Source organism: Lissotriton helveticus, chromosome 3_1, assembly GCF_964261635.1.
Source record: "Lissotriton helveticus chromosome 3_1, aLisHel1.1, whole genome shotgun sequence".
In the NCBI taxonomy this organism is placed as follows: Eukaryota; Metazoa; Chordata; class Amphibia; order Caudata; family Salamandridae; genus Lissotriton; species Lissotriton helveticus.
In genome coordinates, this window is record NC_136061.1 from 1265474438 (window position 1) to 1265500515 (window position 26078).

A 26078-nucleotide genomic window follows, 5' to 3' on the forward strand; every position below is an offset into this window, starting at 1 on the left:
TATATTTTTTTTTCTTCTTTTGCTCTTTTATAAAAAATAAAAAAAAATTGTGTGTCATTTTTGCTTTCTCTTGTAACTTAGGTTTATATCTTGTTGTATCAATTGTTTCATTTGTTTGATGTACCCCTTTGATGCAAAAATAAAAAGATTTAAAAAATAAAAATAAAAAAAAGAAGGGATGTCAGATGTATGTATGTATGTATGTATGTATGGCACACTTATAAAGCGCGGCTGTCACCCAACGGGTATCCTGGCGCTGTGATCATTCATGGCCTGTACACGAGAGAACTTACATTAACAGTCTGCTACAGTGTCCTTGAAAACAGGTGAGTTTTTAATCCCTTTTTAAAAGAAGAGAGGTCTCCCAGGCTACGGAGGGACAATGGTAGCGCATTCCACAGCCTGGATGCGGCATAACCAAAGGAACGGCCGCCCATCCGAATCCTTCGGATTTTGGGGACTACCACTGGATGTATGACGTTACAACGCATACTTTTACCACGCCTACCATTACCACGCATTTTTTACAACGCAGGATCCATTACAACGCATACCATTACAACGCATGTATTTACAACGCAGGTACCTTTACAACGCATACCATTACAACGTAAGTATTGGTAAGTATATAATATTTTTTAAAATGTAATTTAATTAAAATTAATATAATGTAATTTAATTTAATTTAATTTAATTAATTTAATTTAATTTAATTTAATTTAATTATTGTAATTTAATTTAATGTAATCAATTTAATTTAATGTAATTTAAATTTAATTATATTTACTTTTTACCCTGTACCCCTTTACCCAAAAAACCCAAAACTGACCCTGAACCCTAAAAATACCCCTTTACCCAAAAACCCAAAACTGACCCTAAACCCTAAAAATACCCCTTTACCCAAAAACCCAAAACTGACCCTGAACCCTAAAAATACCCCTGTACCCCAAAAACCCAAAACTAACCCTGAACTCTAAAAATACCCCTTTACCCAAAAACTGAAAACTGACCCTGAACCCTAAAAATACCCCTTTACTCAAAAACTGAAAACTGACCCTGAACCCTAAAAATACCCCTTTACCCAAAAACTGAAAACTGACCCTGAACCCTAAAAATACCCCTTTACCCAAAAACTGAAAACTGACCCTGAACCCTAAAAATACCCCTTTACCCAAAAACTGAAAACTGACCCTGAACCCTAAAAATACCCTTTTACCCAAAAACTGAAAACTGACCCTGAATCCTAAAAATACCCCTTTACCCAAAAACTGAAAACTGACCCTGAACCCTAAAAATACCCTTTTACCCAAAAACTGAAAACTGACCCTGAACCCTAAAAATACCCCTTTACCCAAAAACTGAAAACTGACCCTGAACCCTAAAAATACCCCTTTACCCAAAAACTGAAAACTGACCCTGAACCCTAAAAACACCCCTTTACCCAAAAACTGAAAACTGACCATAAACCCTAAAAATACCCCTTTACCCAAAAACTGAAAACTGACCCTGAACCCTAAAAATACCCCTTTACCCAAAAACCCAAACTTATAATATTTTTAATAAAATGATATACTTACCAATACTTACGTTGTAATGGTATGCGTTGTAAAGGTACCTGCGTTGTAAATACATGCGTTGTAATGGTATGCGTTGTAATGGATCCTGCGTTGTAAAAAATGCGTGGTAATGGTAGGTCGTTGTAAAAGTTGCGTTGTAAAGGTTGTATACCCTACCACTAAATAAGCCGCAGCCGAACGCAGCGGTCTGGTAGGGATATACCAGGAAAACAATTTCCGCAGAGAAATCGGTCCCTGGCCATGAAGCGCCCGAAAGACCAGACACAAAGCTTTAAATTCCACACGCTGGGAAATGGGAAGCCAATGTAGATCTTTAAGTGCCGTTGAAGAAGAGTCAAGGCACCGTCGAGAAAGCGCCAGTTTTGCAGCAAAGTTCTGAACCCGCTGCAGTTTGCCCAACAAGGTGATAGGAGCCCCAGAAGCAGTGCGTTGCAGTAATCAAGTCTGCTCAGGATGATACTCCGCACTACTTCTGGTCTGGCATGGGTCGGGAGAAATGAGAGAATCTTCCGCAGCGAGCGCAGCAGCGCCATGCAGATGGACACGGTTTTATTTAAAAAACCATCCAGTTGTAGGTTGGATTCCATCATCACTCCCAGATTGCGGACCGAGTCGGATGCTGATACCGTGCCCTGGAAGGAAACGGGCCAGAAATCTTGCGGGAGAGGACGCGGGATGCGATCTACTCAGCAGTGGAGCACCTCAGTTTTGGAACTATTAAACTGTAAAGCGTTGTTACCCAGCCATTCCGCCGTGCTAACCATGCACTGATGGAAGGTCTCCAGCGACACTGCATCCTTACCCTTAAAGGAGAAGATAAGTTGGGTGTCGTCGGCGTAGTTGGTGACTGCGATGTCAAAAGATTTGATAAGCCTGATCAGGGGGCGGAGATAAGGATTAAAAAGGATGGGACTGACGGCCGAGCCCTGGGGAACGCCCTGCTCAACCCTTTTGATGGAAGACTTAAAGGGAGGCAGGGCAACCACCTGATGTCTATCGGCAAGGTACGAAGCCAGCCAGTCTAGGGCCCGGCCTGCCACCCCGGCCTCTTCCAGTCTCCTGATCAGGATACCATGGCTGACCGTATCGAACGCTGCCGACCTGTCGAGCAGCACTAAAAATGCCGCAGGTCGTTCAAAACAGTCACCAAGGCTGATTCCGTTCCATGGGCTGGTCTAAAGCCAAACTGCGTCGAGTCCAGGTAATCATTTGTCTCCAGGAAACTGGACAGGTGTTTTGTAACCAGTCTTTCCAGGATTTTAATCGGAAAAGGGAGCAATGATATAGGTCGATAATTTCCTGGACAGGAAGGGTCCAATGATTCCTTTTTCAGTAGTGGAGAGACTACCGTAAGTTTCCAATTATCCGGAACCAGGGCAGAGTCAAGAGATTGACAGCAAATTGCATGGAGTGGAGGAAAAAGTTCATCCCTAAACAGCTTCCAGAATTTATGCGGAAGCACATCAGGGGGAGAGCCAGAGGTTACTCCATCCGCTAGAGAGCAAAACTCCAGAAGGGAAGGGAGAGGAAAGCTGTCCAACCGGGCCTTCCCATTCTCCCTCTGCAAAGTGGTTAGAGAGGCAGCCACAGATACCTGAGGATTCAAGTTACTCAGGATAGTCGCAATTTTATCCTCAAAGGCCTTGGCCAACGCGTCACATAACAATTGGGAAGCTGGAGTATCTGTTATGACGCAGGCCGGACATGAAAGGTCTTTAACGATTTTAAACAGGGCCTGAGCTTTATTTGTAGCTGACAACAGAGTCTCTTCTAGGAACTTAGCTTTAGCGCACTTAATCTGCGACTTATAAATCGCTAGTTCCTGTTTAAAGAGAAGTTTGTCAGATTCAAGGTATTGCTTTCTCCATGCTCTCTCCGCGCGTTTACAAAGCAATTTTTGCTGTAGAAGCTCCCTCGAGAACCAAGGCGTTGCATTTTTAGTTCTATCCCGCGTTTACCTCAGATGGTCCTGAGAACGTGGATTGCACCCTAATAGAACATATTTCCACCAGGGCAGGCTGGCAGAAGTAAATATCTGAACTCTGCCAGACATCTGCAGGTTTTTGGAGGCAGCCTTTAATGAACAGTAACATGCAGCTTGTGGTGTCCACAGGAGGAAGTGTCACCAGGGTATTGCCACTTGTTGAAGGGCCTTATTGTGTCCTCTGTCAGAAATGGGAGACCATGTACAAAGAGGATAGTGGCATATGGAGGCCTTAGCTGAGCTGGGTACATTCTGCTGGTCTTTATTCCAACTGCCATACCTCCCAACCTGTAAACAAACGAACAGAACTTTTAGAAAATATAGGTCTGACTAGAGCTTGAGGTTAGTAAGTGTATTTATGTGTGCCATGTAGTCTCAGAATTCAAACCCCTCTTCCAGTTCCCAAAGTAAACCTTGATTGTCCCTCACTACCCTTGGAGAGAGGAATAGACAAATAAATGAACTTGATCCCCCGTTGCAGCACATAGTACCCTGTGCTCCGGGACACCAGCGTGTTAGACAGGAGTATCTACCTTTGATACTTTTCAGAAGTCACTCACTGTACCTTGGCCCGGTGAACAGTCAATGCTGGGATTTGCCCTATGCACTGTCCCACCACAGGATAGCCAGTGCTAATATATACCCCTAGTATACCCCTAGAGTCAAGTGAGTCAGTGCAGTGATGGGATGAGAGGATCCCACTCATACAGGCTTTTGAACACAGCAATGAGCATCAGACTTTCTTCAGCAGGCCAATGCTGTCATCTGCCCTAGGTGTGTAAATGCAACTACAACAAAAAGAACAATTGATGGACCAAATGCTGCACAATGTCAAACATTCAACCCAGTACAGAGATCTGGGCCTAATTACATTGTTTGCTCCCCATGCCTTTCCAGTTCAGACCCAGCCATATGCAAATCAGTCTTGACCTTTTATACACTAAGGACATAGGTGGCTCTATTTAATAGCCATCCTCTTGTCCGTCTCACTGATTTTAATCGATTGCTTACTTTTTCTTTATTAAAATGTATTTTGAAAAAATTTGCTCTCTTTTAATTCACTTTTTCACAAATACACCATCATTCACAGAAAACCAGCTCCACTGCAATCGCAGGTGTCGTAGCATACCGAGAAGACATTCGGTCTTCTCGGTGGGGACCCGATGATAAAGCATGTCACCCACTAGGGGTGAGTGAGGGTTCTTCCAAAAAACTAAATGTTTTTTGTTCAAACACTGTGCACATTCTTTTGTTTTGGTTTTAGCTTGAGGTTGCAAACACTAGTTTCCCTCTGGATTTGTTTGTACCATCAGTCACTCCTTTGTTGCTTATATATACATATGTCCTCACCCATAAGACAGTGAGTTGCTCTTGTTTAATGGCACAAGGATCTATTATACTTACACCATCAACCAGTATTTCAGGAAATGTCTGGAATTCTCACTCTAAAATGGTAATTGACCTGTAAAGCCATCTAGGTTTGGATTAGACCCCTCATTGCAAATAAATATGTTTGCGTCTAGAACATGTATTACAAAACTCATAAAACAACCATGTAGACATCATCAATGTGTGTTTGGAGACAGCAAATACCAGACTTCAATGCAACATCACTGTTCAGGATAGGTTAACTATAGGTTAACTATACCCGTGGTTTGAATACTTTGGATTCAGAGGAGGTATTATATTGCTTTAGGTTATGCTATGCAGTTTTTGTATAGCTTCACCTACATAGGATTAGCTTCGAGTAGGAACTAAGCTGAATCTTGATTTGTCACAGCCTGATAGTGCTATATGTGAACATGTTCAGTGCCCAGAGCGGTATGAGCAAATAAATCTGCGTATAAATATACCCCATAGACTTGTTTATTTATATAGTGGAAGTCAATTTCTGTATGTTTCCTTTACAGTGTGGATGGCAACAGGGATAGACTTGGAGCCTAATGCGACTGTAAATAGAACACCACTCAGAGAAATATCAGGTTAAATGTTCACGTAACACTAAGGCTGTGGCGGTCATGTTAGATGCTGCGAAGGCTTTTGATTCGATAGAATGGTCTTACCTACTAGCGATCTTGGAAAGGATGGGGTTTCCCCCGATGTTCACGTAGTGGGTGAAGCTGTTATATACGGACCCGGTAGTGAGGGTGCGGGTGAATGGGTATGTCTCAGACACGTTCACTATTGCGAGAGGGACAAGGCAGGGGTGCCCTTTATCGCCCTTGCTATTTGCTCTAGCGCTAGAGCCGTTAGCCTGCCTTGTACGACAAAAACATAATCACTCTGCATTACAATTCCGATCTAGGCCCCTACATATATCATTATATGCGGATGATATCCTTTTGTATGTCCGCGACCCTGAACAGAATTTAGCACCGCTGTTGAGGGAATACATCAAATTCGGCAGACACTCTGGCCTTCAAATAAATTGGTCCAAATCATCAATTATCCCCGTGACAAACACCACTAAGCCGCATGCAACGGAATTTCCCTTAGACTGGCAGACTGACCCAATCAAATATTTAGGGGTATGGTACCATAGAAATCCGGAAGTGGTCATTCGCACGAATTATGGGAGGGTAATATCCGCTTTAGAAGAAAAAATCAATTGGTGGATACAACTACCTTTTTCCTTAACAGACCGTATTGCAATTGTGAAAATGAACATCCTACCTAAATTTCTCTACCTATTCAATAACATTCCCATTCCCCCCTCGAGAGCCGTTTTTAAAAGTATTACGTCATTAGTGCTTAAATTAATCTGGGCGGGTAAACAGGCACGCATAGAGCTCAGAACACTAACACTGCCTTACGACAGGAGAGGTTTTTGTGTACCAGATTTCTTATTATACTACCTGTGTGCACAGGCACAATATGCCGCTTACTGGTTCCATAGGATACCTTATCTGACGCACACAGCAGTGGAAGAGAGGGATGCACTACCAGTACCCTTGACAGCCATACTAACGCATAAGCGGCCGCCCTTGCATGCAGAAGACATTAATACCATTGACGCTACAGAGAATGCTTGGCGGAGGCTAGGACAACTGGCTCAAAAGGTACCGCTATATGCTCGGGCATTGCCGCTACACTATCATCCGGAGCTTTCGGTTACTGGGGAGACTGTGGGCATGGACCTCTAACATCAGGTAGGGATTGACACATTTGGGGATCTATATCACGAGGGGCACTTTCGTCAGTTACGAGACCTTTCCTACATTCAAAATCAGACCATGCTATTCCGCTTTACCTACTATAGGCTGCAAAGAGCCATTCAACAGTTATATCACGACTATCCTGCTGAGCCCGCATGCTTAAATACGCTCCAGCTCGTATTGACATCCTCCAATACTACACATCTAGTTTCAAGGTTATACTCGGTAGCACAGAAGGAAATCCCATATACCACTGCTAAAGCTATGGCGAGGTGGAATGAGGTGCTCCTAGACACGCTCACTGAGAAGGAATGGCAAACCGCGTGCGCATTAGTTCAACTGATTACACCTAATGGTAATCTGCGACTTTTGCACTTCAAATATCTGCATCAAACATATTACACGCCGGTGAAACTACATAGATATGGGTTACAAGCAGAGGCGAGATGCAAAAGGTGTGGGGTGGACGGGGCTGATTTTATCCACCTTGCTTGGTACTGTGCGAAGATACGTGAATACTGGGAAGGAGTAACATCTGTGATTACAGTTATGGTAGGAACAGAAATTGTCTGCACTATAAAAACCTGTCCATTGGGACTTCTAACGAATGTGAGAGCGGTGAAGCGTAAATTCTGTGTAATCTCATTATTATTAGCAAAACGTCAAATATCGCAGTGATGGTGTGGGGCAAATGTCCCTAGTATTAAACAATGGAAGCATGACATGACTTATTGTAGAGATAGATTATGTACGTGACACTGAAATGAATGCGCAATTGTAATTAACAATGTGTCTTTCTCCTGCTACATAGCGAATGGAAGTTACGGATTACCCTTTAACTATGTCTGATTTATTTATATACATGTAATGATTACACATGGATAATGAATGCAGAAATGTAATGGTCTGAGGTTTTTTTGGGGGGGTTAAAATATGTCCTTTGTTTTTTATGAAACTCAATAAATGTTGGCTTGTGATTTGTTAATTGGCTTGTTAGTCCCTCCTGAGTACCGCCTTGTCTTTCATTTGTAACCTCCCATGAGGACTGGCTCTTTTACTTCGTTGTTACAAGGTATGTCTTAGTCTGTAAGCACTATTTTCTTTCACAACATACTTTCCTGCAACATTCAGCGAGCCGTTTGCGCTTTCACTTTCCAAGCAGGCCGGGACAATGGCGGCCGCTTCCTTGAAATTAAATAGGTCTTGCATTTACAAGAGTTTGAGATATTGTCATTGTAAATCACAATGCCTTATATTTAAGTGTTAATTATCAAAACAGATAAATCAAAGGCATTGTCATTTACAATACCAATAGCATAAACTCTCGCAAATGCGAGACCTATTGCATTGCAAATGCTTGTCTCATTTGTAAGTAATGAAGTAAAGAGTTTAACACAACCTTCTGCAGTTTGCACGGTTTCCGTGTCGATGACTGTCTGGCCATCAGTGCAAATAACCACTTTTTTATTTTTCTTGGATGTGGACTTTTCGAAATTGTTTGGTGTTGTTAGCTTTCTGTCAGTGCTGCGAACCCGTGGCATGAAACTGCAGATCTATCACGCCTACATTATATTTATACTGCTTTCAAAGACGCTCATTGCATGGTGAGCTACTTTTAACCAACAAGGGTTTGATTTTGAGGAGGATGGTAACATCTTCTCAGCCGAAAGCAGACAGCGGTGACGTGTGCTCTTCTCTACTTTCCTCACCCCAATTAGGAGTGCACAAGAAAGCAGAGTCAGGGCCGGCTTAAGGGTAGTGCGACTGGTGCGGCCGCACTGGGCGCTGAACTGTGGAGGGGCACCCTCCTCAGGTGGGGAGGGGGGCACTGTGTTTAGCAATAACTTATGATTGGAGAGATGAGGGGCACTTTTGTCCTGTGGTAGTAAGAGAATCCGAGGAGGCGGTCATGGGGTGTGGGGGCACCAAAAATGATTGTCGCACCGGGCGCCGCCAGCGCAAATGCCGGTCCTGAGCAGAATTCCCGGTATCAGAGCCCTATTAGCCCCAACCTGGGGTAACCCAACCATTATGGGAGCTGGAGCAAGTTGTCCAGTGGGTTCAAGCCAGCCAACTCATCACCATTTCCAGCAGAGCATTTCTGTGCAAGACCTCCTTGTGAACCATTGCGGCCTCACACAGAAAACATCCCAGCCTGTCAGGGGCCTTTAAAAGTTGTGTGCTAGTAACTGAAGATGCTGTTTTCTGGGTATGTCAAATCAAAATGTCTCTGATGAACTGGAAGCGGTGTTAATCCCCAAATTATTTAGTTGCTCTTCACCATGTCTGGTCATTAAAAACAATTCAATATTAAATACAATTTTCAAAATTAAATGTAAACTACATTAGGCATCACAGTAAAGACATACAAGTATTATTATCAAACCATAAAGGTTTATTAAAAGTTTCAGTCACTCAGAAAGCAAAATAAATTGTTAGAAGCCAATCAATAAATAATTGCTATATAAAACACGATGCTCAGAAGAACATGTCAATATTAAAAGAGCAGAAAAACTTCTTTAGTTCACCTCAAGTAGAATAAGTCCAAATCGACAATTGATTGCGTTAAGTCACGTTAAAAACGTGGCTTGACGCCAACTTGTAAATATGTGAAATGGCAGGATGCCACTGGAATGTTAACAAAAGTGACGTTCTGGTGGGGAATGGGGCTTGTAAGTATGCCCCATTGTGTACAAAGTTGCCTACGTGTACTGGGAGCATGATATGAAGGGAACACAAATATGACTAAGTCTAATATGTCAAATAATAACGGCCGATTTACAAACTGCACATTGTAGTGCTTTTTGTAGTACTACAGTAGTACCAAACGTACTACAATGTGCTATTCACAAACTGCACATTTGTAGAAACGTACACTTCTGAGTCAGTGAACTACTTTCTATATTCACAAACTGCACTTGTGTAGTGACTTACACTTTTCTAGTAAATCCCTACCACCATTAGTTTCTACGCAAGGGTGTTGCAGCACAAGTGGTGGCCATGCGTAGCGCTTGACTTACTACAACACTGTAAGGGCTTGATTCACAAAGGTAAATTCACAATTTTGTGTAAGTTTATGATTTTTCCCAATTCACAAATAAGTTTTACGAGTAGTATCTTTATGGCTGCCTTTTTTATGTGCGGAGTCTCTAACACAAGTGCAGAGACCCTGCAGTTGTAAAGATACTGCTCGTAAAATCCCTTTGTGAATTGCTAAAAATGGTTACCTTCATGAATCAGACCCCAAGTGACTACAAATGTGTGTGACTACAAAAGTGCAGTTTGTGAATACCGAAAAGTAGCTTACTTAAATCTGTAAACTTACTCACAATTGAAAGTTACTGATGTGAATCAGAACCTACATGTCAATCATATTGCGTTTATGATACATTTTAGTAAAAAACCTACATCAACATGCACTTTTAATTTGATGGTTAGCTTACAAGACATAAATTTGTTTCAAGGAGAGGTAGAGGTCAAAGTGGGAAGCAATGGGGAAAGGACCAGAATCATGGTAGAGAGTGGAGAAACTGCCAGGAAATGGTGTATAGTCACAGAGGAGTGAAGTTAAAGAGATGGATCTGGACAGGTATTTATCAAGGACAAATTTGCCTATGATGGATCCCATCATGACAGCGGAAACTGCCTTGATTAAAAAGCCATGCTACAAAAGCAGGAAAGTTTACATACAATGGTCCACAATTCACAGTGTTCTAGGGTGGTAACATCTGCCACACCGTAGATTGGGGTACGCCCAATAAACCCTAAACTAGGCTAATTCATTCTTCCCAGTTTTCTCTATTTGGCATGAGTGCTTTCATTAAATAGAAAAACGAAAACCCACAAATCTTCAGAATCAACGCAATCACCATGTTGCTAGAAAATTATTTAAAATTTCTCTTAAAAATGTGTAATACTGAATGACAAAAATGGGGAATAGAACATTCTGTTTTTTGCTGGGAATACTTTTAAATCTCTTACCCCGACAGATTCCTAACAACGTCCAAGCAACAGACTCAGCAATAGGTTAACTTCATTGTCTGTGGTTTATGTAGAAGCCACTTAGGCTTCTACTGTCACACAGAAAATCATAGAAGTGCCTCAATGAGATAAATATCGGTAGGAAACTTTCACAAACAATAGCTAAACTGATGTATGTTACTGAACTGTACAGTACTATCCTATTAATTTATTATGCATAAATAATGTATGATATTGCAGAAAAATAGCAGAATCTTGAAACATACCTGAGCCAGTTTGAATTTGGCAAGGCAAACCAGAAGGAAACAATGATGGTAAAGTTTTCTAGGAAATGATAATGAAAGTGGAAGAAGGTCAAACACATTGATGGCGTATATTGTTCATGCTGTCTAGACACATTTCTAACTTAATCAGTACAACTAAAGTGTGTGTATTATTTCTGCTTCATGTTATACTGCTTTAAAGTTCTTAGAATCGAAGAAGGTCAAATAACATGGTAGTATATTTCATGGTCTGAAAGGGACCAAATATTACCATTACTCTTCCTTACCCCAGCCAATACTTTTGAAGAATGATACTTGATATAAGTAACTATTCTGTTAGAATGTTTTCTATTACTTTTCATCAAACTGTAACTTGTATGGTTGGGTGCTGATCCTTATGTCTTATTTCTTTCTTATGTTTTGCACAGACAACATCATCTAAACGTAAATCGGTTAAAAAAAGTAAAATGGGAGAAGAGTCACTAAAATTGTCTGGGAGTGGAACCAGCTTCCCTGTGGGTGAATGGACAGACCAAATGTCAGGGATTGTGGCTGGCACAAAGTCAGAAAGTGCTATAGTCAAACAACACATCAAGGGCAAGGAGCACTTCTACTATGGCGCCCTCTTGGGCAGCGAAACAAGGAACGTAGAATTCAAGCGTGGTGGAGGGGAGTACCTGATCATGACCTTCAAGCACCACATACGCAAGTACACCTGCGGCTTCCTCAACAGTGAAGGTGGTAGCCTGTTTGTTGGAGTTGAGGACAGTGGTGCTGTCCTAGGTGTGCATTGTAACCACAAGGAAGAGGACCGCCTGCGCCTGCTAGTGGACTCCATTTTAAAAGGATTTAAACCTCCTCTCTTTCCAGACGCCTACTCGTTGGCATTCATCCCTGTGTTAAAAGCTGAAGACACGGGGCTATTTCTGAAAGTGATCAGGTTAACGGTTCACCGCCCCAAAGAGCAAAATGAGCCTCTGCTTTATGAAACTGACCAAGGAGAAGTCTACCTGCGTAGAGACGGCAGCATTCAAGGACCTTTGTCAGGGAACGCCATACAAGAATGGTGCCGGCAGGTAAGAAACTTTAAGTTACTTTTGCTTTCCTTTGGTTACCACAATAATATTTGTTTTTAAACACAACATACACATAAAGTTAAATTAGCAGGTTACTTTGCCTCCCTGGATGTGTTTGTGTTATGTGAGGGCTGCAGTTTGTATTCTCATTGTGTTGTGCCAGCTTTTTATTGTTCTGACATTAAATTCAAATAGTAATCACGTTGGCAGTGGTATTTATATTACAAAAATTTATTTTGTGATGGGCAAACTGCAAATAGGTACTTTTCTTAGGAACACTTCCTGGAATTGTGTACATATTATATTGTATCATTATGTTATATTCTACAGAAAACCACAGTTTCTTAGGAATCATTTCTGAAATAATTAATTTAGCATGGACTAAGATTCAACCGGGTATGTCCCCACCCCCAAAATCACCCCCCTCCCTTGAATTCTTCCCTTCCCTCCTGTCATTCATGCATTTAGACATGAATACCATCGTTTCACTGACCAGACTTCTACCAGCGGCCATGACTAGACTGTCTCTCTTGGTCTTGTTAAGGCCAGGAAGGGTTCCAGTTCTGTGCTTCTCAGTTAGTCGCTCTTATTAACACTAAGGCCAACATTTTAGCCAAAACACTAACCAACAGACTAACCAAAGTCAAAAACTCCTTAGCACATCAACATAGAAACTATTTTATGCCTAGTTGGGGCACACAAGATTGCCTCGGACTTGTACAATTGGCATTGGACTGCACTCAGAAATCCTCTGTCCTATTGCATTCATCCTACTGGATTTTAAGAAGGCATTTCACTTTCTTAGCTGGAGTTTTCTCAAGCATGAAAAATGAAATTCAGCCATAGATTTCTATCTCATGAGGGGTCCTACATAACTCCCAGCTGAGCCCCAGTGTGAGTGAATGGCATGCTATCCTCACCCGTTTCCATCGAGGGGGTTACCCTTTATCGCTATTACTGCTTGCCCAGGCATTCAAGACTATGGTAGAGGGAATCGCTGTCACAAGCCTTTCAGAGGGAGGGAGACATTGAAGACTGTTTGCTTTTTTGTAGATGGTATGCTCTTCCCCAAGTATCCTGAATGGACTAGGCAGAGATTGATGGAAATCCCATATCTGCGCACGCTCCTCTGTATCTTTTCTATGTGAAGGGCCTTATTCAGGTCCCAACATGCCTGAGGATTTATTGTGATTTATATACCAAGTACTTAAAATGATATCCTTAGACTTGCAGTATTGATTGGCAATGGGTGGCCAGGCGTCCCCCTGCACTAGGACAATCATAGATTTGTCACAGCTGACGTGAGTCCCGAAGCCGTACCATAAAGATCTAGGATTCTCTTGCCATTACAATCCATGGCACTGAAATGTTATTCAAAATTATCATAATCCCAAGAATGCGTCAAATACTTCAGAGTTACCTGTATGGCATACCATAGGATTTTGAAACTGCATTACATGCCGTACATCCCACAATGTCAAAACATTCTAGCACCTTGCAGTAAAACCCTTTTCTCTGAGGATTCTCGAGCTCTCGCTATGAAAAGCTCAAAGTGGCAAAACCTGGAATCATACCTGCCATGGTGACATTCTTGCAGGGATATACTTTTATGCCTTTTCCTACTCTTGAAGCAAACATTCGATCTTTGAAATCTTCCTGCAGGTTGACATCCTTCAGAGGAGCACGGCTGATAGCCAAGGTCTGGACAGTGCTCCATGTACTTGGATACCTTGTTTTTGCAGTCCCTGTGGCGCCTTGGGCTTTGTGGCAAATCTCAGAGCAGGACAATCCTGAAAATATGCCCTCTGAGGTTGTGTCTTTATCACATAGACTTGAAGCTTTCTTACAAGTCCAAACATTACCATATGTTTCAGAAATTCTTCCCTGGTGCTTCTAAAGTCTAAAACGTCCATGGATTGTCCTTGGAGAAGAGACCATTGGTTGAGCAGCATGTTGAGACCACAGTTACCACTGGTTTTGAAGTTTTTTTTATTCTCCGGTTTGAAACAGTTGTCTCATTTCCTTGGATCTTCAACACTTTCCTTTTCGGGAAAGAAGTTCCACAACAGACAAGGCCTCCCCTTGACAGACTTTGTCCCCTTTTAACCGTGTGGATCAGAATGAGGCCAGCTTTCCTTAACATTAGACAAGATTCTCATGTCCAGAGATTCAAGCTAAAACTGCTGCTAACCCCAGACTGTGACCCAGATGTGATTCAAGCACTTCCTCCGGGTTACCAGATTTCTCGCAGGGACCGCACAAGCGGAAAAGGAGGAGGCCTTGCAATTATCCATAAATCTATATACCAGTGTCACTGCATCCTGGATCCAATCCCAAACTGCGAAAGCATGTCTTTCTGCCTCAAACTCACCCCCAACGACAGTCTAACAGGGGCACTTGTGTATCGCCCCCCCAGGCCCATTAAACCACTTCGATTCCTCACTCCCCTCGTTAGTGGCCGAATCTGCTATGTCCTCCTCCAACTTCACGTTGCTGGGTGACTTCAATATTCACTTCGACAACAGCACTGATAGCACTGCCAAGGAGCTAGCTGCTAGCTTAGCCGCTATCCAACAAGAACAACTAATTCGGTCCCCCACTCATAACAAAGGTCACCTGCTTGACCCGGTCTTTAGCAATTGCCCCAACCTCACGGTTGGCACTATCACACACCTCCCCTGGACTGATCACTTTCTCATTCCCCTTAACTGGTCCACCCACAGATTCACTCCCCCCACCCCTACATCACGAAAGATGAGAAACTGGTCTAGACTCCCGCCAGAGCAGTGGTCGAGCCTCCTATCCACCTCAAAGCCCTCTCTCTCCCAGAGCCCCATACCCGATAGCAGGAAATTCAATAAATGGATCGAGGACTCCATCGATTCCATCCTCCCCAACAGGAAGACCATGTTAAAAAGAGCACGAGAAACTGCCCCCTGGTACTCGGAGGAGCTTAGGGAGTTAAAACGTCAGTGCAGAAAGCTGGAAAGGAAGTGGCGCCTAGGATACGTCATCACTGAAAAAAACAGGTATAGGGAAGCTATTAGGGCATACAAACTCGAAATAAATACAGCTCAAACCATTTACTACAAAGAGAAAATCATGGCAGCTAGATCTAAGCCAAGAGAAATATACCAAGTAGTTAAAAGCCTTTCTAAGATCCCCTCCCCCACAGCCCCAATTGACAATCCCATAGCTCGATGCAACGAACTGGCTGAATTTTTCTTTCAAAAGATTAATAAAATATATGTATCCTTCGCAGCCCCCGGCCCAGAGATTATCACCGCTAAATCACCATCTCCAAGCGCTATAGAACACCCTCCGCGAGCTTCCTTGAATGAATTTCCACCACTAGACCTGGAATCACTCAAATGCCTTGCACAACAGATAAAATCAGGCTCTCCCCGCGACCCAGCACCCCCACGGATGATGAACATGGCCAACCAAGTCATCTTCCCCACCCTCATGGAGCTACTTAATAGCTCCATGCAAACAGGAGTGGTTCCCCCTTCTTGGAAATAGGCAATGGTGAGAGCATTGCTTAAGAAGCCCAATATCAATCCTACGGACCCTAACAACTACCGTCCAATTTCCCTGTTGCCTTGGGCAAGCAAAATTCTGGAGAAGTATATTAATCTCCACCTCACTAAATTCCTCGAAGAGAATCATCTACTGGACTCCACCCAAACAGGATTCCGTCCTAAACATGGCACGGAAACGGCTCTTCTAGCCGTGACGGAAGAATCCAGGAGAATCTTGGACCGAGGGGGGTCAGTGGCAGTGGTCCTCCTCGATCTGAGTGCCGTGTTTGACACGGTTTGCCATAAAACCCTGCTGTGTCGACTATCCGATCTGGGAGTCTCCAGAGGCGCTCTTGGCTGGTTGGGTTCTTTTCTGAGTGGAAGGACCTTTCAGGTCTTCGACGGTGACTCCTGCTCCACCAGCAGACCCTTAAACTGCGGGGTACCCCAGGGTTCCTCCCTGAGCCCCACACTGTTCAATGTGTACATGAGCCCGCTGGCTGAGGTCGTCCGCCAATATGGTATCAAGATCATCTCGTATGCGGACGATACGCAGCTGGTGGTCTCCCTGGCATAGAAGAACAGCGGGCTCCCCCAATCGAACCTGGCAGCCTGCATGGAGGATGTTAGGAGATGGATGACAGCATCTTCACTAAAACTCAACGGTGACAAAACCGAGATCATGATCCTCGCCCCCCCCCCCTCCCCCATCGATCAGTTATGGCCCTCCAGTTTAGGCCCACCCCCAGCCCCGAAGGAGGACATTAAAAGTCTGGGAGTTTGGCTGGACAAAACCCTTACTTTTAATACTCAGGCAACTAAAACAGCAGCAACCTGCTTCGGGATCATCCGAATGCTGAGAAAGATCCTTCCAATTTTGCCCTTGGAAGCTAAGCAGGTTGTCATTCAGGGCCTCATCCAGTCCCGACTTGACTTTAACAAGGCCCTCTACTTGGGAGCCCCTGAATACGTGCTGCAAAAACTTCAGCGTATTCAGAACTGTGCAGCTCGTACGCTACTCCAGATTCCACGCAGAGAATCGGCTAAGTCAGGGATCGGGTCTCTCCACTGGCTCCCTGTCAGGGAAAGAATAAAATTCAAAACCCTGTGCATATCGCATCAAGCCTTCCATAGAGCTAGCCCTGAGATCAACCACACACTTCTTACCCCCTACTGCCCTGGCAAGCTACTTCGATCTACGAACGCATTCCTCGCTGCAGTTCCTAGAATCAAAAGACCCAGAGCAGGAGGCAGGTCCTTCACGCTCAATGCTGCTAAACTATGGAATTCCCTTCCCCTCCCCCTAAGATCCAACCCCATCCTCTCGTCCTTCCGTAAAGAGTTAAAAACATTTCTATTCAGAAACTAATACCCCCCTCCTGGTTCTCTCCCTCTGTCCCTCAGTGTTCTACTCCCTCTATCTAGCGCTTGGACGCTCTCGGGCAGCAGTCGCGCTCTACAAAACCCGTTTCATTCATTCATTCATTCATTCATTCATTCATTCATTCACACTCCTCGGTTTTCATCAGGCAGACAGGAATTCTTCCACATAGTTTGATTCCTGCTTTTTCAGTCAAAAGTAACTCTCTGCTATGAGAGAGGTCGTTGAAGTGTTTTATAATGATAATTTGTATATTCCTAAAGTGAATCCTTTTAGAAGTGTTTACATCTGCCTCTATTTGTCGGCAGTACGATCCAGATTCTAGAGTCCATGGCTGTCTTACAGCAATAATAAGATCACAATGCTTTTTTGTCTAGTTTTACAAAACGGTAAAACTGACCTTGGCAATGTTTCCCAATCTCTTTTTCCTAACTCCTCCCAAAGCCAACCTCATACAGCCCCTCCAGGGTGAGATCAACCCGTTCTCTTTAATTCCTTTACCGCCTGTGGGATTGTGTTCCTTCCAAATCAAATCAAATAATGCTTTACTCAGTTATTAGAAAACTATCAAAGCAGACAATTTCAAACATTCAAAATAAGACCATACATTTTAAACAATAAAATATGATCTAAAAAACACAAACATTGTAATGTATATTACTTTGACTCAAAACAAAACTTTAAAATCGTCCTGGTCCATAATTAAAATATGCTTAAATGCATCTCAGCGAGTACAAAAACACTTAAAAATGTAAGAGCTAAACATAATATAATGTATTTTTCTTAGCTCAGACCAAAACCTTAAAAAGAAAAATGTCCTAGTTTTATACATAAAAGTATACTTGAATACATCCCCTCACGTGCCAAAACCTTAACCCCATCCCTTTTCACCAAGGGTACTAAAGGGGTACTAAATCACAGCTTGAACGTGTTCCTTTCACTCTGTGAGATCTCTGCCCTTCTGATGTGGAACTTATATTTTCATAAAAACATTTTAAAAAAAAAAAAGTATTAAGACTTCCCTTAAGTGACAGACAGGAAGGATTTGAACAGAGGGAGTAGAGCACCTCTTATGGGAAGGGGGCAGTGAAAGAAACCTACATGGAGGAGAGATCTGTGTATATGTTTTAGTGACAGAGGGAATTGACTGGAAAATGTGCCTTCGTGGAGCATGTCTAGCACTACGCATGGTAAACTACTACAACACCCTCCCATGGAAAATAATAGAATTAGTGACATAAAATAAAACCTCACAGGAACGTATGTTAAAATTAATTAAATTATTTAAACTATTCAAAAATGTCAATAACTTTAATTTAATGCTAAAAATCATCAATAAATAAAATGTATTTATTTTATTTTTCAATATTTGAATACCTTTTTAAAAACCTATTTAATGAATGTAACATTTATTTATATTAAAAATAATTACATTCTTTTTAATTAATTCTATACATCAATTTAATATTTTTTTAATACATAATTTAAAACTTTCGTTTAAATCTTTTTTTCTTAATTTAAACTTCATAGAAATAACTTTATTTGAACTTAGTGTATTCAAAATAATGCTGAAACATTTTTATATTATTCTGAATTTAAAATAACTATTTAAAATTGACATTAATATGAGCTGATGTCATTTAAAATGGTCCTCCGTTTAAATAGCACTTGCACTTTGTTAGCACCTAATTGTATACGGTCCCCTCTTTCCTTGATTGATTGTATTTTATTATGAATTTTAAATATTTATGTGTAAATTTGTTTTAACAATTGTAAACTTTTATGATTCTATTGTTGAATCGAAATAAAGTTCAATGACTGACTGACATTAATATTTAACATAAAAATATTTTTCCTAATCTTTTAAAAGTGTAATAAACTCTTAATCTTTCCCCTATACTTTACCATAGAGATGTTCGCCCAGATGGAGGAGGTTTCTACCAAGTGTGTGGAATATCTAATATGGCTGTAAAGTCACCACTATCAGTAACTTTACAGTTGAATTAAAAAAAAATTCTGACTCTACGCTTTATTTCAGGGATGTGGATATGTAAGTCTACACTTCAGAGTAACTTTACACTCGGAAATGGTGACTAGCCAAAAGTAGTAAAGTTACTCAAAAGTGTAAGAGTAAGTGTACTTGTAGTAAAACTACACATGTATATTTATCTTTGTGATCTGGAAGATACCATATCTGTTTTAAAGCTCTTGTTTGAGAGTTTGGTCCACATAAGAATAACAAAAGCTTTCGAGGCTTGATCACAAGTGGCATTTGATTTTAAGCAAAATGGCCCATTGGGCACACTTAACAACTGACTTATTAAAATGTTGACTAGGCCAATCATTCAGCAGAAACAGCTTTCATGTTTCAGGGAAAAGCACATAGAATCATGAAGAGTTTGATAGGACAAGACTGCATTACGGTAAAAAACGTCAACTATCTGTGATGAAGCAATTCTTTGATGATATCCCCCTGAGGGCCGTCTCCGAGGAGGTCCGGGAGTCCCTTGAGGCCCTCTGACCCTATAGGAATTGACCACCGCAATGGCTGATCTACATACGGGAAAGGCACCCAGCCCTAATGGCCTTCCTAGCGAGTTTGGCAGCCATACAGGAAGTTGCCAAGACCACATGTATGCCCCTGACTGGAGACATGCAGAAATAGTTGTGTTTCATAAACCAGGGCTCCCTCCAGAGCTCCATGCCTCCTATCAGCCAATCTCTCTTTTAAACGTTGAAGCGAAACTCTTGGCTGAGGCGCTTGCTACCATACTTCCAGCCCATCTCCCCGAGCGGATTCACTCGGATCAGGCGGGATTCATGCCCCATTGCGCCACATAACATAATGGTCGCCAGGTTCACAATACCATTGCTGCTGTGGATCGCCTTCGCCGGCCTGCGGCCCTTTTACTCGCCGATATCGACAGAGCATTTTGACTGTCAGCTGGACTATTTATCCTCCTGGAATGCTTACATTTTGGTCTGAAATTCATATCATACGTATATATGCTATACCACGGGCTGACCGCATCAGTACGTACAGCCAGTAGCGTGTCCTCACCATTTCCAATCAGCCAGGGCACTAGACAGGAGTGTCCACTCTCCCCCCAGTTATTTGCCTTGGCTATCGAACTGCTTGCGGCCTGGGTTCGTATAGGCGCCCAGATCAGGAGCTTTGAATGGACTGCAGACATCTCAGAACGAGTAGCCCTATAGGGGGATGATGTTCTTTTCTTCATGACCGACCATCCTAGGTCAGTCCCTCGAATCCTTCAAATTATGTGAATTTTCGGCAAGACCTCAGAGCTCTTTATGAACGTGAATAAATCCACACTGTGGCCCCTGTGAGGGTCTGTGGGCGACTACAGATGGGCCACTGATCTCTCCCAGTCCCGGGATGGCATGAAATACCTGGGGTCTTCATAATAGACAAAACAGGATGTCTCTCGGGCACGCAATATTGACGTGGTTCTTGCCAAGGTCAAAACGGAGCTGAAGTCTTGGGCGGGCATTCCTTTATCCTTATACGGCCGATCGGGTATATTCAAGATGATTTCCCTCCTCAGGCTCCTATATTAATTACAGAATCACCCCTATTTCATCCCGCAGACAGGGTTCAGACAGATGAACTCTATGCTTAATGTGTTCCTTTGGGGGGAAGGGGCAGTCCGGCTGGCACTCCGCACCTGTTTTCTCGCCCCCTATTGTGGGGGCACTGAGGCGGCCGATTTGCAGTCGTGCTATACGGCCTCCTTCTTGCTGGTTCTCAATGACTGGTGGTATTCTCAAGGAGATGAACCAACATATACTTTAGAGAGACGGCTTCTTGGAGATCTGTCACTGCACACATACTTGTATGGCTGCACCAACACTCAGGCTCTACCTCCGGCAAAAAACACTGTGCTGACTGTATGGCGCCAGTCTCTCCGCCGTAACGGATGGCTGAATCGACTCACAGGTGAGGCCCGCTGTGGTGCAACTGTCTTCTTCCACACCTGCAACATTTACAGGGTTTCCAGGGATGGGATCTGATTGGGATATTCACACTGGCGGACATTCTCCAGAGCCTCAATATTAAATTCTTTTCAGAGTTACAAGAAGAATATTCCATGCCTCGCACTTAATTTTACAAATACCTTCAGTTTCGTCATGCACTTACTCCATACCTTAGGGGCCTCATGGCCTTTCTAGAATTCAGTCCGCTGGAGGGAAAACTCCTTGTGGGGGACCAGGCTGATCATAAAATTTGATCCCGACCCCCTGTGCCTGCCCGCCGTATCTGCGTGTGCTGTTTTAACCTTTTTGTCCTCCATTTGTGCCGTTAATATTATTTGTCTCCCATTTGTGCCGCTAAGTATTGATTGTGTCCCATTTGTACAGTTTAATCTCTCATTGTCTCCCATTTGAGTTTTTGGCATTTCTGTTATTGTCAGTGCTGTGCTTGTTTTGTTCTTAGCCCCCTGTGCCTGCCCGCCCCGCTTCCCGCCGCCGTGCTAACGGCCACGCCCCCTTTTCGTTCTGTATCCTCCCCGCTCCCGCCTTCCAGCTGCTCCTCCCTCCCTCCCACTTCGCCATAAATGGCGACCGCGCGGACGCGCAGCGGTCACGCCGATTGTGCGCCGAAGGCGCGCCAAAGGTAAGCCCGTCTGCGCCCGTCCGCGCCTGGACCGCGCCCAGCGCCAGGACCCCTGGCCCCCACCGACGCAAGACGACCCGACAAACATACGACACAGCGGCCCTCAACGCACTCAATACAGGCCGGAAGCCCACCTGCTGCCGAGCCGTTCCGAAACGCTTCCACGGACCCTTCACCTGCACAACCTTTAAGTTCACCTGCCTCCGAACATGCACCGCGCCCGCCAAGCCAAGCACCAGCAGCAACCACCTCAAGTGCATCCTGCTCAACACCCGCTCCGTCCACAGACACGCCGTCGAAATCTGGAACCTGCTCGACACTACATCACCAGACGTCGCCTTCCTCACTGAAACATGGATGAACGCCTCCTCAGCCCCCGACATCGCCATCGCCATCCCGGATGGATACAAGATCATCAGGAAGGACCGCGTCAACCAGACGGGAGGAGGCATCGCCATCGTCCACAAGAACACCATCCGCATCACGACCGACGCCGATGACACCTACACCGCCGCCGAACACCTCCACCTCCAGATCCACACCGACCCAAAAACGACCCTCAGAGGAACCCTCCTCTACAGACCCCCGGGACCACGCACACAATTCAGCGAAGACATCACGGACTTCAGCAGCCCACACACCCTCCCCTCCACCGACTACATCCTCCTAGGGGACCTCAACTTCCACCTGGAGAACAACAAGGACCGCAACACCGTCACCCTGCTGGACAACCTCGCCAACCTCTGACTCAAGCAACTGGTCAACACCCCCACCCACTACGCCGGCCACACGCTCGACCCTGTCTTTTCATCCAGCAAGCACATCGCCTTCAGCCACTCCACCGGACTTCACTGGACCGACCACAGCTGCGTCCACTTCAGCTTCAGAAAAACCACCACCCACCACCACCCGCAACAGGTTCCTCACAGGAGCTGGAGCAAGATCACCGCCGACCAGCTCACCGCCTCCCTCAGCCAAAACCCACCTGCCAGCACACCGGACCCCAATGAAGCAGCCCGCAACTTCACGCAGTGGCTGACCGCCTGCGCCGACGACCTCGCACCACTGAAGAACCCCCCCAGCAAACCCAGAAGCCTGGCTCCTCGACCGGACGACTGACAACATGACCGCCCTAAAACACGCGACCCGCAAGCACCACCAGCTCATCCGCACCACCAAGAAGAAATCACTGAAGGATCGACTGGACAACAACGCCCACGACAGCAAGGAACTCTTCAGCATCGTCAAGCAGTTCTCCAACCCCAGAACCGGCAACAACTACATCACCCCTTCACAAGATCTCTGCGACTCCCTCGCCTCGTTCTTCCACCGCAAGATTGCCGACATCCACAACAGCTTCGGCACACCATCCTCGCAACCAACCGTCGAACCAACGCACCCCACCGCCACCCTCCACACCTGGACCGCAGTGACCACCGAAGACACAGCCCGCACGATGAACACCATCCACTCCGGATCTCCGACTGCCCCCACCACATCTTCAACAAGGCCGTCTCCACCATCGCACCCCAACTCCGAGACGTCATCAACACCTCCTTCGACACCGCCACCTTCCCGGAGAGCTGGAAGCATGCCGAGCTCAGCGCCCTACTGAAGAAACCAACAGCGGACCCCACCGACCTCAAGAACTTCCGCCCCATCTCGCTCCTCCCTTTTCCTGCCAAAGTCATCGAGAAGACCGTCAACAGACAGCTGGCCGCCTTCCTCGAGACGAATGGATCCCTCGACCCCTCGCAGTCCGGTTTCAGAGCCAACCACAGCATCGAGACCGCCCTATCGCAGCCACCGACGACATCCGAGCCCTGCTCGACAACGGGGAAACAGCGGCACTCATCCTCCTGGACCTCTCTGCAGTGTTCGACACTGTCTGCCACCGCACCCTAGTCCAGCGCCTCAGCAACACCGGCATCCAAGAGAAGGCACTGAAGTGGATCATCTCGTTCCTAGCTGGAAGAACACAGAGAGTCCGCCTCCCCCCGTTTCGTTCCGAGGCCACCGAAGTCATCTGCGGCGTCCCGCAAGGATCATCACTCAGCCCCACCCTCTTCAACGTCTACATGAGACCCCTCGCAGCCATCGCACGCCGACACAACCTCAACATCATCTCCTACGCCGACGACACCCAGCTGATCCTCTCCCTCACCAGAGACCCCGACACCGCCAGAACCAGCCTCCACGAAGGGATGAAAGACGTCGCCGAGTGGATGAAGAACAGCCGCTTGAAACTGAACTCAGACAAGACGGAAGTCCTCATCCTTGGACCATCACCCTCCGCCTGGAACGACTCCTGGTGGCCCCCTGCCCTGGGCACCGCCCCCAAGCCGACAGACCACGCACGCAACCTGGACTTCATCCTGGACTCCTCCCTCTCCATGACCAGACAAGTCAACGCCGTCTCCTCTTCATGCTTTCACACCCTCCGCATGCTCCGCAAGATCTTCCGATGGATCCCGATCGAAACCAGGAAGACGGTCACCCAGGCCCTCGTCACCAGCCGGCTGGACTACGGAAACACCCTCTACGCCGGAACCACAGCCAAGCTACAGAAAAGACTACAACGCATCCAGAACGCCTCCGCCCGACTCATCCTAGACATCCCTCAACGCAGCCACATCTCCGGCCACCTGAGGAACCTGCACTGGCTCCCCGTCAACAAGAGGATCACGTTCAGGCTCCTCACCCACGCACACAAGTCTCTCCACGACCTGGGCCCCAAGTACCTCAACGACCGCCTGACCTTCCACACGCCCACCCGCCAGCTACGATCCGCTAGCCTCGCCCTCGCCGCCGTACCACGCATCCGAAGAGCCACCGACGGAGGCAGATCCTTCTCCTACCTGGCGGCCAAGACATGGAACTCCCTCCCCATCCACCTTCGGCTGACCCAGGACCACCTCGCCTTCAGGAGACAACTCAAGACCTGGCTGTTCGAGCAGTAGCGGCCCCCTTCCCCCAAGCGCCTTGAGACCCTTCCGGGTGAGTAGCGCGCTATACAAGTGATATGATTGATTGATTGAAAATTTCCAAAATATACAAAACACTGATCACCCATACTGCATCGACACTGGAGTCCCCCAGGAGCGCTGCCATCTCCTCGCAATTACGCTTGATACAGCTAAAATATCTGCATAGAGTTTACTATACCAGGTTTAGGCTTTATAGGACTGGGCTTGTTGCGTCCCCAACGTGTCTACGCTGTGGGGCAGAAGAAGCCACTTTTATACACACGGTATGGACATGTCTGGCTCTTGACAAGTTCTGGAGAGGCATTCTCAGATGCCTGGCCGAGGTACTGGGGTGGACCATACACAGTACATCATGGCTAGCATTATTACACATTGCTGAGTACATCGGGGGCAACCGATACAAACGTCACCTGCTGTTCCTGGATTTGACCTAGGCTAAACGAGACATAGAAAGCTTTTGGAAAGCACACTCCCCACCCTTGTTGGGGGTTTGGAAGCGGGGACTAGATTTCTGCATGGGATTGGAAGAGCCTGTATTTAAGGCCCAGGGATGCTCCCAAAAACACTTACACATATGGCAATGGTGGGCAGACTTCAGGGGAATTGTCCTGACCCCACCGACTCCACAGCCCACAATGCTGAAACTAGAGGCTTTGCTCCACGCCTAAAGTTTTGTTTATGTGTACTACCAATGAAATGATGATGAGGATGGTTTGTTGGGACAGCACCCAGAGACATGGTCATTTCTTATGGATATTACTCCTCTACACTTTGATCACAGCTAGTTTGCTTTTATTTCCTTTCTTTGTTGTTTATGGTGTTAAAATACAAAAATGCTATTCTTGCTTACATATGCCAATGTTATATCTCACTGGTACGTGCATACAATGGGCAGGGGACTGGGAACCGAAACCGGCCCTGGCAAACTGCTCGGCTGGCACACCCTGTGGTAAGGGGAGTGCAGCCGAGCAGTTTGCGAGGGCCTGTTTAGGGCGATTTTGTTCAGGGGGCCGATATTGCCACCCCCGGTAACAAAAACGGCCCCCCAGGGGCCCAAAACCGGGCCCCGTCCTAGCGGCCCACCGGGAAAACGCCCGGTGCCCGCTACGGCCAGACCGGCCCTGAAAACGGGTCTTGGAGCATGTTGTTGGCAAAGAAAATCCAATAAATTATGTTTATATAAAAAAATGAACTTTCCAGGGCAACAGAAGGAAAGTGACCCAGATTCTCAAAGGTTTATCACCAGGTTAGCGTTACTTTTGTAATGCTAAACCATCGCTAAACCTTTTTTGGGGATTCACAATCCAACGTATATTGGTATTTGCATTGGTTTGTATGGAAAAGTAATGCAAAGCAGCGCAAAAGGCTGCTTTGCATTACTTTGCATCTAGAGGGCATTACATGGGTGGTACATGGGTGTACCCATGCTATCACCCATTCTATCACCCGTGCTTTTTGATGCTAAACCCAATTCTCAAACATCAGTAGAAAGGGTTTAGTGCCTAAAATGAACGTAG

The 26078-nt window shown here is 45.2% G+C and overlaps 1 protein-coding gene across 1 annotated transcript in view; it reads left to right on the forward strand.

The window, feature by feature from the left end:
• Nucleotides 1-26078, forward strand: part of SLFNL1 (schlafen like 1) — a 65594-nt gene that overhangs the window by 13822 nt on the left and 25694 nt on the right. The window contains exon 2 of the mRNA XM_078683381.1: nucleotides 11389-12036. Within this exon, the coding sequence (XP_078539507.1) occupies nucleotides 11389-12036 (648 nt within the window). The remainder of the gene's footprint in view (nucleotides 1-11388; nucleotides 12037-26078) is intronic.